This window comes from Schistocerca serialis, chromosome 1, assembly GCF_023864345.2.
Source record: "Schistocerca serialis cubense isolate TAMUIC-IGC-003099 chromosome 1, iqSchSeri2.2, whole genome shotgun sequence".
NCBI lineage: Eukaryota > Metazoa > Arthropoda > Insecta > Orthoptera > Acrididae > Schistocerca > Schistocerca serialis.
Genome location: NC_064638.1, coordinates 101,769,595 through 101,784,373, shown reverse-complemented (window position 1 = coordinate 101,784,373; position 14,779 = coordinate 101,769,595). Strand labels below are relative to the sequence as shown.

Below are 14,779 nucleotides of genomic sequence, written 5' to 3'. Positions count from 1 at the left end.
TCTTAGACAGCTTTCAACAAGACACAAAATTACGTGCTCTAATTTGCAATAAAAAACTAGGAAAAATAGAATAAAATAAAACAACACTAAATCCAACCTAACCAGTAGCCACACTATTCCCAAGAAAATAAAGGGTTGTTCACACACAGCTTCCAATACCAAGACAATATGTGATATGGATCTGTAGACTCTAAAATCTTCATATGCAATTTAAATGAACTAGCAACATTCTCAGCACCTTTCTAAGATTAAAATCACCATAAAAAATTCGATACCATATTCACGAGCAAGTATGTAAGCTCTGAACAAAAATTAAGCTCTGAAAAGCACATGGCTATATATGGAGTAACTTCTTGGGAAAAATGTGTTCCACTCACACCAAGAGTCTCCAACCACTTCAAAGTAACTCTGTGGCCATGAGATGAGGTGGACCAGAACATGAAAAATGTATTTGACAAACAAAAATGATAAGCCATACCAAAAAACTGTTTACCAAAGTAGGTGCAATTCAAAGAACCATAATCCAACTGAACATTTAATCCACAAAGGCAGCAGAATGTACAGAACATTGAACATAATTATTTACATTTGGCATCCAAGGAGTTATAACTTATAAGCACAAAAGAGGACCCCTGCAGGAAAGACAAATCCAGCTAGACTACACAACAGAAAGTGAAAGAGAAAACCAAAGATATAAACCCACTCCAGATAGAAACAAACATTCTTACTTATAATGAGGACAAATGTACCCATTGGATTCTCTGTGTTTCTTTGGAAGGGAATTATAACTTGAAGTCAAATTCTTCCTTTGTACATTTCATACTAGATCAAACCACTGAAGGAAACAAATCTTCATACAGAACAGTACAAACCAAATGTAATTGTAACTTTCAATATCTTGACCCAAACCTCAGAAATAATTGTAGCCAATAAATTAGAGTGCTTCAGTGATGAGTATGCTAATACTGAGTACTCCTCCACTGCTGCATTCCATTAGCATACTGATGATTTTTTCTGCTGGGACTACAGTGACAAGGTGAACTGCATGAATTAACATGTGCTAAAATCTGGGAAGTGACTCATGGGAATGAAAAAAAAGAGCTCACCAAAAATTTAAGATACTTGTTTCCTCATAACACTTTGAAAGGAGTAGAATTTTCACTATATTCAATTACATTTCACATTCACTAAGACGCTATTATGAGCATAGTAGATAATTTCTTTTGCCAGAGAATAATTCAAACTCATGCAATAATATTGATCCTACTGATCTATCACCTTGCTGATAACCAAAATTATTAATTAGTCCATTCATTAGTAGCAAATACCATATAAATGGGCAACTTTGCCTCTGGAGTACTACTTTGTGAGAACAGCACAACATTGCTAAGATTGCTCTGCAGCAGTGTTTTTCAGATTGTACTACCATTAGTATTGGATGCTGTAAGTATGTGCATTATCCTTGAATTGGTCGCAGAGAAAGTTGGTTTGTTTATAGGTGCAAAAAAATGTTTGCGAATTTCCTGGAAACCTACTTTTATTGCTGTTGACCTTGAAGAGCTGAAGGTAAGTTGATATAAATAAGTTATATGTGCAGACCACTTTACATGAAATTTAAATTTTAGTGAAATTTTCTTGAGCTACTGAAAAGTGAAAAGGGTTATATCCATAGTTGATAGCAATAACTTTGTGGCAGCATATGAAGTCTTCATAATGAAAATACAGGAATTTGTGAATGTTTTAATAAATAGACCAAGTTTCTTCCACAACAGAATTTTTTTCCAAATTTTGCGAACATCTGCTCAGAATATTGTATTAATATCATGACTTCGTTTTTTCTGATACCATTGAACTTGTAAGCAAGCATGTAAGAATTTGATATAATTACTTTATTTAAATACTAGTGTGCTAAATGTTTTCTTTCACACAGTTCCACTGAACAGATATGTAAATATGTGTCACAATTTTGTTTAATCAGACTGCTTAATCCTACTTGGGTTTTTTTTCATTCCTATTTTCTTTCCACATAGGTTGGCCTAAAATGGCGTGATTTTTAAGAAAATTTGAAAAATTAATTTACAAAATTAGGAAAAATAGCGAAAGATATTTTTTGGCTTATGGATAAAACAAAATTTATAGAAAAAGGTAGATTTCTAACAAAGTTACAACTGTGTGTCACTAAGAAACAGTAAGTCAGCACATTAAACTCAATTTTCCATACAATGTTGTCCTCAGCTGGAGGCAGCTTTCTCACAGTTAATTCCAAATTCCAAACATTTCCTTCCACATAAAAACTTTATTACTGCCAAAATTAAGGGATACAGTTTACAGAATTCTGTAAACATGGAAATTAAATGTTGCAGTTCATATTTTTGTAAGTTTACATTAAATCTGCTTAAAAGTGTCACAAAGTTACTCATTTTTACTATAAATATAAAACTTGTAGTGTATCAAATGAGACACCAAAAACCTATAGTATATCATTGTATTCTGAAAAGTGTACCATGAAACATAGTTTTTTTCTGCTGCAGCCCACACTTAGGTTTTGTCCTGTATTAGTGGAAGGGCTATAGAAAGAATATATTACTGCTTATAAACCTCAGAATGATTTGACTGTAGTTCCTATTACAAAATTTACAGAACATTTGCAGATTTGCTGACTATTGTTATATTCTTTCCACATACTCTGATTGTATATTGGTTGGCTTTGATGATGGCCATTTAATTTTACTCTGTATTGTTAATTATTGTACACTGTAAATTATTTTACATCTGTTTAGATGTGTACAGTTCCACAGTTGTAAATATTGTTTATGGGGTTGACAAGCAGTTTGCAGGGTAACTGATATTCAAACTGGATATTACAAGCATCTTTCTGTAGTGTGATCCCATTATAAAAGCTTTGGTACTGCTCTAATAAATTAAAGTTTGATGATTATGAGCTTGCACATAGATGCCAGGGTACCAATTTCTAACTGATGTGCTGCAGTTAATCAAAAAAAGGATTAAAACGCAAAGGTAAGCAGTATATGATTCTGGAGAGGTACAACTACCATAACTGAAATCTTTAGAATTCAATATCTGTTACAAGAAGCACTACAAAATCATATAGATTTAGGGATATAACTGGCAACAATTGTTTCTTGTATACTGTTTCTTATTCAGCATCAGCAATAACTGAAGGTTACTGTTAAGAAGAGATACTTTTAACGTGGGGCACTGAGTCAGATCATAAGAACAGTGGCAGAGACAGATGTAGAAGGAATCTGGGGTGGAGGGGAATGTAACAGAGGTGTCTGCCCTGGGTGGCAATATCAGGGGGCACCAAATTCTTATTCTTGAAGAAAAGGTTTGTTTCACAAAGTGCCTAGGATCAGTTGCACATTGGTCTATCTATTATTCATATGATTTTCAAATACATCCCTGTTGGATTTTCAACATTTTTGAATATATTTTACATTGATTTCAAAATGAATCATAACATGATTTTTAAAGCATGCATAGTGTATGTGATGTTTCTACCAGGAGAATCTCCTTTCGCATCAAGAAATAAAGAACTTTCCCACAGACAAAAAGGGATGGAGTTATACGAGCTGAGCTGAATAAATCTGAATGGGTGAATACCAATAGCTGTTTTTTATGTGGTTGATTGGGTATGTAAATGATAAGGGTTGTCATAATTATTAGCAAAAATCATACATTCAGACTACGAGAGTGGAAATAAAAGACTAACAAGAATAACAGATCAGAAAACACCTTCTCAGTGTACCAAAGAAAGTGAAAGTTTGACAGAAAATTTGTGCCATGACACTACACTAGTAAGGGCCAGTTGAACAGTCCCCAGGTAGCAGCCACCTACGTTCTCTTATCAGAATAACACAGAAAACGTGTTGTATGAACACATAATAATGCCTAGCCAGAAAATAAAAGTGGGATAAGTAAAACAGTGATTCTGGCCGGATTAATGAAGTTAACTGGTTAAAAAGTTTTGACAATGGCAGGAACAGTTAAAGAATTAGTGATGACAAGATTATTTGTTAGAATGAGGAAGGAGAAAAAATGGGGACATAACACAAAGTATATGGAAAAATATGATGATTCCATACTTAAATAACAAATGAGAAACAATTTCCTAGTATAACACTTTTTGCTTCTATAGAGGCCTGATTGATATTGGTACTTCATGAATATATTCTGTTATGTTATTTATGTACATGGGCTAGATAAAAACTGGCCATTTAGGCCAAAATAGTCTTGCTGCAATGTTAGAAAGGCCTATTTCATATTATCTAGCAGAAAGTGACAAAATAGATGTAATCGAATCGAAAAATCACATCACCCTAGGTGCTATTCATATTAACAGCTGTTTCAGTATTGGACAATGATATCTGGACTTTTTATGTAGCAAAATGTTTGATGTACTTTGATGAGATAATAGAATCTTTCTCAGAAAGGAAAGCATGCCACATAAAGCTGTAGCAAGATTAGAGAGAAAAATGCTGAGATATAAAGATTGATTAAATGTGCACTGCCTTGATTGTTTTTGCCTTTACTGGTTTCACGTTTCCTATATTTAATTTAATATCATAAAAAGAGAAAGCTGTTAGCTAATAGGCAATGAAGAGTGCAGATTTTCTGAACATTTCTCATTCTCCTGGTCACAAATAATTCCACCCAGTATTAATTGTGTGCTCATTTTAGGGGGGTAGGATGTCAAGCTGAGGCACCACAGGATATTTAAATTTCCACTGTCCTTGACTATAGGTTTGACAGCTTCCATTACAACATATGTAAGTTTGAATTCCACAGAGCAAAATGTGACAGAAGAATGTTGTGGGTAGAGGTGTGGCACTGCACTTTGCCACGTTTACACACAAATAACATCTCTTACATTTCTGTGAACATATATATGCATACATCACACTTTTCAGAAGTGCAAAATGAACATATTTTTGAGAAATAGAATTTTTAATTTTTTTGCATCCTATTTGAAATGCAGGAGTGGGAGGGGTGGGGGGGGGGGGGAGGGCAATATCAAATTGTTGCCCCAGTTCAGAAATATCGTACATACAGGGCTGAAGAAAATCATATACCTGATAATTTCATATATAATTTAATATCAGAACTCATTCTGGTTAGCGAAGAGAAAGAAGGATTAATTGTGTGAATACTGCAAAAGAATTGTGTATTTATGAAAGTGAAACATACTATGTTGGTATCAACAGTGTGAAGTTGGCAAAATACAGACTACTGTAGTAGGAGCAGTCATAGCAGTAAGCACTTAACCTAAAACAGAAATAATGAGTTTAAGATATTATGAAATTAATAAAAGACTGTTAAGTCATCTCAGAAAGAAGTAGTTTTTTTCATAAAATAATAAAACAAGATAGTGTAATGAATACAGTGTTTCCTTTTAAAGAAATAATATGTATAGTCAATACAGAAGTCCTCTACTTAAATTTGTAACTTTATGAAATTCCTAGCGAATAAAATGCCTTATGTCAGAGGGCATATAATATGGGTTTGTAGCTTGATTAACTAAGAATGAAAAACATTTTAGTTGTTCACAAAATAGGTCTCACCAATCAGACCAGAGAGCCATTTTCTCTCCTAACTATACATGGTACATAGATAAAATTTTATTCTTAACCAGTAGACTTGAAGAAAATACTGGAGTATCACTTAGATGGGACTGAACATACAACTGTGGTCAAAAAGATGTTAGTACCACTCAAAGCACCACAGGTATATGAAAAAGTTAACTGTGATATAAAGTCATGTAAGAGGTATGTCCTCATTCTGAATATTTTAACCATGGAAACTGTTCCAATGTAACATCAAGTGCCAGCACATCGGTCTGGAATGTAACAGCCGAGAAGGAGGAGAGAGGACATCAGCCAATAGTACGCTGGCTAGGACTGCACCATGGGAGGAGAGGCCCCTACACAAAGAAAATGTAAGCACCGATCCATGCTAGCCATGACCTCATGAGAAGATGAGCCATCATACTAACTTTTTAGTCGCGACTTGTGAACTATACTATTTGCTTGCATGGAAATCATATAAATCAAAGGATATTGATTATTTGCATGTCACCATTTTTTGTGACCCATCTTTGTAAATACTGCAAGTACTGTCAGCTTGATTTACTGTAATAAACTCCATTAATAAGATTGTTGCCTAGCTATTTGAGAAAACACCTTCCTAGGCACCTACATTAGACAAGTGCTAATATGGACATTGCAAGAAATGTACAGGAGTTACAGATACTGTGGTGACTCATTTGTTTAATGATGTATTTAAATACATTGTGATTATCTAATGATGGTTATACTGAAATGTTGTTGTTGTTGTGGTCTTCAGTCCTGGGACTGGTTTGATGCAGCTCTCCATGCTACTCTATCCTGTGCAAGCTTCATCTCCCAGTACCTACTGCAACCTACATCCTTCTGAATCTGCTTAGTGTATTCATCTCTTGGTCTCCCTCTACGACTTTTACCCTCCACACTGCCCTCCAATGCTAAATTTGTGATCCCTTGATGCCTCAAAACATGTCCTACCAACCGATCCCTTCTTCTAGTCAAGTTGTGCCACAAACTTCTCTTCTCCCCAATCCTATTCAATACCTCCTCATTAGTTACGTGATCTACCCACCTTATCTTCAGCATTCTTCTGTAGCACCACATTTCGAAAGCTTCTTTTCTCTTCTTGTCCAAACTAGTTATCGTCCATGTTTCACTTCCATACATGGCTACACTCCATACAAATACTTTTAGAAACGACTTCCTGACACTTAAATCTATACTCGATGTTAACAAATTTCTCTTCTTCAGAAACGCTTTTCTTGCCATTGTCAGTCTACTTTTTATATCCTCTCTACTTCGACCATCATCGGTATTTTACTCCCTAAATAGCAAAACTCCTTTACTACTTTAAAGTGTCTCATTTCCTAATCTAATTCCCTCAGCATCACCCGACTTAATTTGACTACATTCCATTAGCCTCGTTTTGCTTTTGTTGATGTTCATCTTATATCCTCCTTTCAAGACACTGTCCATTCCGTTCAACTGCTCTTCCAAGTCCTTTGCTGTCTCTGACGGCATTACAATGTCATCGGCGAACCTCAAAGTTTTTACTTCTTCTCCATGGATTTTAATACCTACTCCGAATTTTTCTTTTGTTTCCTTTACTGCTTGCTCAATATACAGATTGAATAACATCGGGGAGAGGCTACAACCCTGTCTCACTCCTTTCCCAACCACTGCTTCCCTTTCATGCCTCGACTCTTATAACTGCCATCTGGTTTCTGTACAAATTGTAAATAGCCTTTCGCTCCCTGTATTTTATCCCTGCCACCTTCAGAATTTGAAAGAGAGTATTCCAGTCAACATTGTCAAACGCTTTCTCTAAGTCTACAAATGCTAGAAACTTAGGTTTGCCATTTCTTAATCTTTCTTCTAAGATAAGTCGTAAGGTCAGTATTGCCTCACGTGTTCCAACTTTTCTACGGAATCCAAACTGATCTTCCCCGAGGTCGGCTTCTACCAGTTTTTCCATTCGTCTGTAAAGAATTCGCGTTAGTATTTTGCAGCTGTGACTTATTAAACTGATAGTTCGGTAATTTTCACATCTGTCAACACCTGCTTTCTTTGGGATTGGAATTATTATATTCTTCTTGAAGTCTGAGGGTATTTCGCCTGTCTCATACATCGTGCTCACCAGATGGTAGAGTTTTGTCATGACTGATATTTAAAAAACCAATCACTACAAAATCTGTGACTTTTATATATAAATTTTTAGTACCTGTATTAGCACTGTTTCAGTAGTTAAAACATGAAAAACTATATCCTCTTGGACTTAAAGACGAACTCATAGAGTCAGTAGTGTTCAAAATTCTTGATTATGTTGATTCTATTGTTCAAGTATTATCATGCAAGAGCTAATGCTGGATGAAACTCACGGCGAAAATTTTTCTGTGATATGTTTGTGTTCTTTGTTTTTTTTCTGTTTGTAAATATCTATCATTACTGTTTGCAGATTTGTATAGAGACTGACATATTCTCCATTTCCTCTGTCTACTTGTCTCTTCACTCTTTTTTCGTCTTCACATCTAACAGTTTACCTGAACACCATGGCAGAAATACATACACTCAACATAGTCCTCTTTGTAGCACTACATAACAGAGCCACCTTCTCGAAAATATTTTCTGTGTCACAGAGGCTTTTTAAAGACTTTTCTCAAAATCTCACAGTAATTACACTCCTTTCCAAATTCAAAATAATGTTAATGGTCCACCCTATGTTAGTGATCTAACAATACCTTGCACATCCCACATTGTCTAACAATACCTCCCACATTCTTTGGTCTAGTTAAACTGATGCACACCTCACATTTCCTTAACCCTCTCTGCACAGTCCTCTAATGAAATGGGAAGCTCTTACTAAATGGTTAATATAGGATTCAAATATAATGTTATCTGGGTGTTTAAAAAGGGTGTGACAGATCACATTGGCTTTCTCGTCCAAGACTGTATGCAGTAAATACTGGCTGTCTGAGAAAGGAATACCTCATTCAAAAATTCAAATATATTTAAGTATTGTAAAAATAATAAATGAATTTTACTACACAAAAATAAGATTAAATATTCTAATACCTTTAAGTGCAGAAGTTGTGCTACCATGAACCAGTCTAGGCATCAGAATTGCAAAGCTAAGAATAATCCAATAGTTGGAATAGAATACAATATGTAATAAAAGCTGCAAACAGATTATAGGCCTTTAGGAAACATCTTTGAGTTCATGGTTGCTATCTCAACAAGATAACCTTGTTGCTTTATGAGATGGAGTTCTGTAAAAGTTACTCTCAGCCAAGCATGGTGATTTGCGGAGTATCAACGTAGATGTAGATGTACTAGAGAGAAGGGAAAGATGTTGTACTACATTTCCATAGATAGTGAATTATGAAACGTGATCCTCCGTATGTGAGAGACCTTGTAATTTATGACAATGTGTAACCATGTATCAGTAAATAACCACTCCCTCCCACGTAACTGAAATATGTAGGATGTGTACAGTGTGTCTATTTCGATTTGGAGTGCTTAATGCACAGTATTTATTGCCAAAACCTTCATGTAAAATTATTTAATCTCTTGTGGAATTAAAATTTCTAAGATGATCTTTGATGTTCTTAATAATTTCATTGTGTTACATTTGAGAGGTTAAGTGTAACAAATTTTATAACAGGTAATTCATTATTCAAGTGGAGGGTATTTTTTTTTCGTTTACATCAGTTTGTTTCTGTATCCTGTGATTATCATTTCTGATACATAACCTGTGTTCAGTATTTTGGTGTTGTTTAATCTTAAGAGATTTCTAGAAAAATATTCATTGTAATATGCTGTAGATGATGAAAAGTCTTATGGATCCAACCTGCAGAAATTCTGTAAATTGTTTAACATAAAAAGTCAACAGGATTCAGACATCATTTGTAAACAAGTGGGAAACAAGAATTAGTAAGAGAGTTCCCAGCTTTATAAAAGACATGAGAGTAGTTGAATATAAATATTTGTATACAGCTTATAAGTTCCAAGATGAACTGAATCATAACAATAAGACATTATACAAAATGTACTACTGTTAATATCATTCGGCCACACAAATACAAATAATGCAGATTAATAATTATCCACGCATAATCAGTTCAGTCAATGATCTGGTTGTAAAGGTGGGATGTTAGTGTGATGGAAACAATAAACTAAGCCACCCATAGCACACTAAATGCACATGTAACTGAGTAACAACAGAACTGAAAGGAAAAAATAACCACCTGCTTTCCTCTCTTAAAGCACCGTCACAAGGAAGAGTGGCATCCACATGGCAAAAATTAGGCTATGTGATCAATAAAAACTAGCATTTATCCACTCACTAGTCTCAGAACATTATAAGTGCATGAAAAATCCCAAGAGCCATTGAGCAGTGAGTCCTTCTATGGATTTACTAATTAGGTCAGTATTTTAGCAGATGGCTGAATAACCCAAGACTAACTGCACACCACCAATTACAAAAAGTTTTCTCAATGCTGTTGGCTTGTGGTATAGGCTCCAATAATGTGCTGAACTGAAATTACAACATCTCACATCATGCAGAGAATTTGTTGTTGAGGATCTTCTACCTTTATCAAAATACTAATTACTAGCAACTCCTGGATGGAGTGAATAGCAAAGCCACAGGATATCTGGTGAACGAAGTAACTGAATCTGTAAAATGCAACAGAATAATTTCAGTAATGTATCACCAGTACTTACTCCAACATGACGTTTCTTTTGAAAATGATTTTTCAAAAATGACTCATTAATGTTTTATAGAACAGAAATATATCGCTTTGTTTTTCAGTCTTATTTTATTGACTGATGACCGTAGATGTTAAGTCCCATAGTGCTCAGAGCCAGTGATTTCCGCTTATTTTATTTCTGTTCAAAATAGGATGGCTCCCACAAAATGTGAAAACTGTTTCATTTCCCACTTGATTTATTTCTTATTTTCTTTGTACTTTAGTGTTGTGTCCCTATAATTAACTTATAAAAGGAAATAAATGATATTATTCTTTATTATGATTATTGATGTGTTTGACTGACATTAATTCTCACAGTTTATAGACCATGTTATTTTAATGATTCAGTTTGACTTAACACTGTTTTAGCTCATATATTCTTCAAAACACTCTGTATTTCATTTGCAACTTTGTTTATTACAGATGGTATTCCATTTTTAATATTTTTAAATATATCTAATTATCTGTGCATTATATGCTGTACATTACGTAATTATAAGGAAACAAATTTCCTTCTGTGCTGTATGTGAAATTTGAATGCCTGACGTTATATAGGATAAGAAATTCATGAATTTGGTAATTATGTCCTCTCTGCAACCAAACAACATAAAAATTGTCACCCACCTGATAAGAGACTTACGAAACAGCTACATGTGAATTTTTTTATTGATGGACTACAATATTTTCTAAACCATGTCCTCTCCCTAGGCATGAAACACACTTAGCCACAGGAATATAAAAAAGTGAACAATCAGACGAGTGTGAAGTGATAAAATGTTTGTTTTAATGGCAAAAAGGTCTTCAAATATGGCCACCATATCACAGGATTCACTGGTAACCTATTCATTTGTTTTACAATTGTATACTCCTGCCTTGTATTTACAAGTAATGTACCATTATAGTAATACTATTATTGATGCTATGGAACAAAATTTTAATGTCACCATACTGTGCTGTAATCCAAACTCTTACATAGAATTTCTGTGTAGATAATGTGTTTCTCTTGATGCTTTAGTTACACTCAACAGTACATTATTGATATCATGTATAGTTTCAATAAATTACAGCACCTTTGTGCTGTAGCTCTGTAGTAATTCCTGACTTATGTGAAATTCCTTCTTTAATTTGTAAGTTCCATATGCATCTATTATACTCTGTCGACATAGGAAGCTTTAATAACCTGGGTTTCATATATCTATTCAGTAATAAAATCAAGATTCTGTATTTGGAAATCAGTATTTCAATTTTTTCCATCCAATACTAGTTTAATTTATAACAGTTTATTATGACTCTATGAACCAGTGTTAACAGAGAAATAACATTTTGTGGCATTCCTCCTCAGTCAGTACTTAAATAGAAAAATTCTGGAATATGGTAATAATTGCTTTAACTACAGATTTAGTTTAATGTTAAATCTGTTTATTTTTACACAACCCTGAACATTAGTTCCAACACTTTTGATGAATTATAAGCTCTGAAATATAAATAAAATACAGTACATTAGTTCACTCATGAATACATAATATCACTTTACATCACAGATTTAACATCTATGTTGCCATTAACTTTTGTTTCTCCCACCATATATAACATGATCATAAAAATACGAATTCCAAAAAAAAATAGGAATTTTGTAAGTATTTTTATCAGTTGTGTATGGTTAGCTTCATGTTTTCTTTGGTTCTCATCTTCTTATCAACTATCCAAAGTTGGCTCCAATGTTTACTGCAGAACTTTATTGTAGCCTGGAAACTAACCAAAGTACAAAACCTGTTCAAGAAATGGAGAACATAAACCTTGCTCTTGAATTAGCAATTTTTTTCAGTAAGAAGAAACAAAAATCAGGCATGGACTAGTTCATGTGATGTACATCGAAAAAAAGCAACATTCATTTAACACAAGAAAGTAGTTTTTCTTTCTTCAAATAGCATTTGTGAAACTTATGGTCTTAATAAGACTAAGCCAAAATGATTGTTTGATTTTTCTACAAGATACAACTGTTCAGATGTTCACACAGCACACTGTGAAGTACATCTTACACACGTGTTGAAACTGTGAACAAGATGCATGTTTAATTAAGTGTAAGATGTTTACTATAAGATTATAATCTTCAGCCAAGACCTTGGAAACTGTTCCAGTTCCAAATATTATTCCATATGCATCTTTCTTCAAAAGAACTCTAAATAAATGCACACTTTTATTGAGGTGCACTTAGTATACATGGCAGTACATGTTTGTACATGTACTCTTTTACACACCATAAAAATCACTATCAAACACCATGTTTGACATAGCATTCTGCACACGACTATAGATAGACTAGTTCATCATCACACTGTCTCAAAGCAGCAGAGATTGACATACTAAGGTACATTCCACAAAGTCAAATGGATTAGATTGCTAAAAACTGCCACAGATATATATCATAAACATGGCCTACAGTCCACTCAAATGGATATAAGTAGCATTGTCCTTAGTAATGCCTTTTAGGTGCAGCATTAGTTCTTAATGCACTGCCAGCTGGCACTGGTGAATAGTGGTATTTGGTACTCATAACAAAAAGCTTTGATACAAAACTTTCATGAGGTGACAAATACGTCCAAAGAATTGTAATGAGCAAGCAGAATTCCTCATCATCTGATCATCTTAAACTCCATACAGATAATGAGGACAATAATTTTCTTTGCAAAAAACACAGAGTTAACTGCATCATATGGTGCATTGGTTGCCTTATATACACGGAATAATGGACAGAGGTTGTGTAGCAGTGAGTTTTCCAGGCTGTGAGAGAGACCATCAGACTAAAGATGTTCATATTCACTGATGACAATTCCACATTTTAGTTACCAAAACAACTAAGGGATCAGATGAGTGAAAAAAATCGCTTCCCCTTGACAAAAATTAGAATTCAAGCAAAAAATACGACGAGTCACACATTCAGTGCACCACTCATATCTGATATATGGAAAGCACAGATATAACTACCTGTTACTGATGAAGGAAACATACCGCTCTTGGAGAAAGCTTCACATTATTTTGTCTTCCTGTTAGGAGCATGCAAAAAACTTTTAAGTTGAAAGAATTTTTCATGTTTGTGGAAAACATAACTGTCCCAAATTTCTGTAGTTAGGCAGAATTAATTTCCAGGCAACATGTTATTACCTTATTTATTACTGTATGGTGATCAAGATAAGTATTTATCAAAATATATATTACCATCTTGCTTCAGTATAATTGAAAGTTGGTACAAAGGCTTCCTTTCCACGAGAATAAAGATGTGTGTTAGAGTGGAGAGCAGACGTTTTTGTTATTTGACTATCCGCTGCAGTGTGTCCCCACAGACATCAGAGTTTTTGACACTCAGCACCACTCTCCATCGCTCGGAAGAAGCGACATCTGCCAATTGACTGTCCTTTCAGACGTTCAGGTCGGCCATCATCTTGCGGAAATCGGCGAGCGTGTTGTAGTCGGGGTCCGAATCGCTGTCCTTGGAGTCAGACTTGGGGAAGCTTGGGTTGTAGCGGCTGAGCGACAGCGGAACGGGCAGAAGCTCCGGCATCACAGAGTGGTGCGTGATTAGCGCGGTCAGGCTTGAGAACTCTTTCGTGAAGCCCTGCAAATGAAAGAAAACATACGGTTGCAGTTTCTAACACTACGAAATTCCCTTAACACGTATAAACAGTGTAAGACCATGAAACGATTTTATTTTTCTGTTTCGGCGCTTCAGTGCGCCATCTTCAGATCTTGGATGATGCTGAAGGGTTTATCTTAGTTGGTAGTTGATGGTTAGAGTGCAGACATCGCAGTTACAGATACACTATGTGATCAAAAGTATACGTTTTTCATATTAGGTGCATTGAGCTGCCACCTACTGCCAGGTACTCCATATCAGTGACTTCAGTAGTCATTAGACGTCGTGAGAGAGCAGAATGGCGTGCTCTGCAGAGCTCAAGGACTTCGAACGTCGTCAGGTGATTGGGTGTCACTTATGTCATACGTCTGTACTCGAGATTTCCACACTTCTAAACATCCATAGGTCCACTGTTTAGGATGCGATAGTGAAGTGGAAACGTGAAGGGGCACGTACAGCACAAAAGCGTACAGGCTGACCTCGTCTGTTGACAGAGACCGCCGACAGTTGAAGAGAGTCGTAATGTGTAATAGGCAGACATCTATCCAGACAATCACACAGGAATTCCAACTGCATCAGGATCGCTGCAAGTACAATGACAGTTAGGCTAGAGGTGAGAAAACTTGTATTTCATGGTCGAGAGGCTGCTCATAAGCCACACACCACGCCGGTAAATGCCAACCGACGCCTCGCTTGGTGCAAGGAGCGTAAACACTGAACGATTGAACAGTGGAAAAACGTTGTATGGAGTGACGAATCACGGTACACGATGTGGCGATCCGATAGCAGGGTGTGGGTATGGCGAATGCCCGGTGAAC

At 35.3% G+C, this 14,779-nt stretch overlaps 1 protein-coding gene across 1 annotated transcript in view; it reads right to left on the bottom strand.

Annotated features, from left to right (window-relative positions):
• Nucleotides 1-11,406: 11,406 nt before the first annotated feature.
• The window catches only part of LOC126462756 (EGFR adapter protein-like), an 814,276-nt gene continuing 810,903 nt past the window's right edge, over nt 11,407-14,779 (bottom strand). Inside the window, exon 7 of the mRNA XM_050096097.1 lies at nt 11,407-13,943. Coding sequence (XP_049952054.1) covers nt 13,746-13,943 — 198 coding nt within the window. The 3' untranslated portion in view covers nt 11,407-13,745. The remainder of the gene's footprint in view (nt 13,944-14,779) is intronic.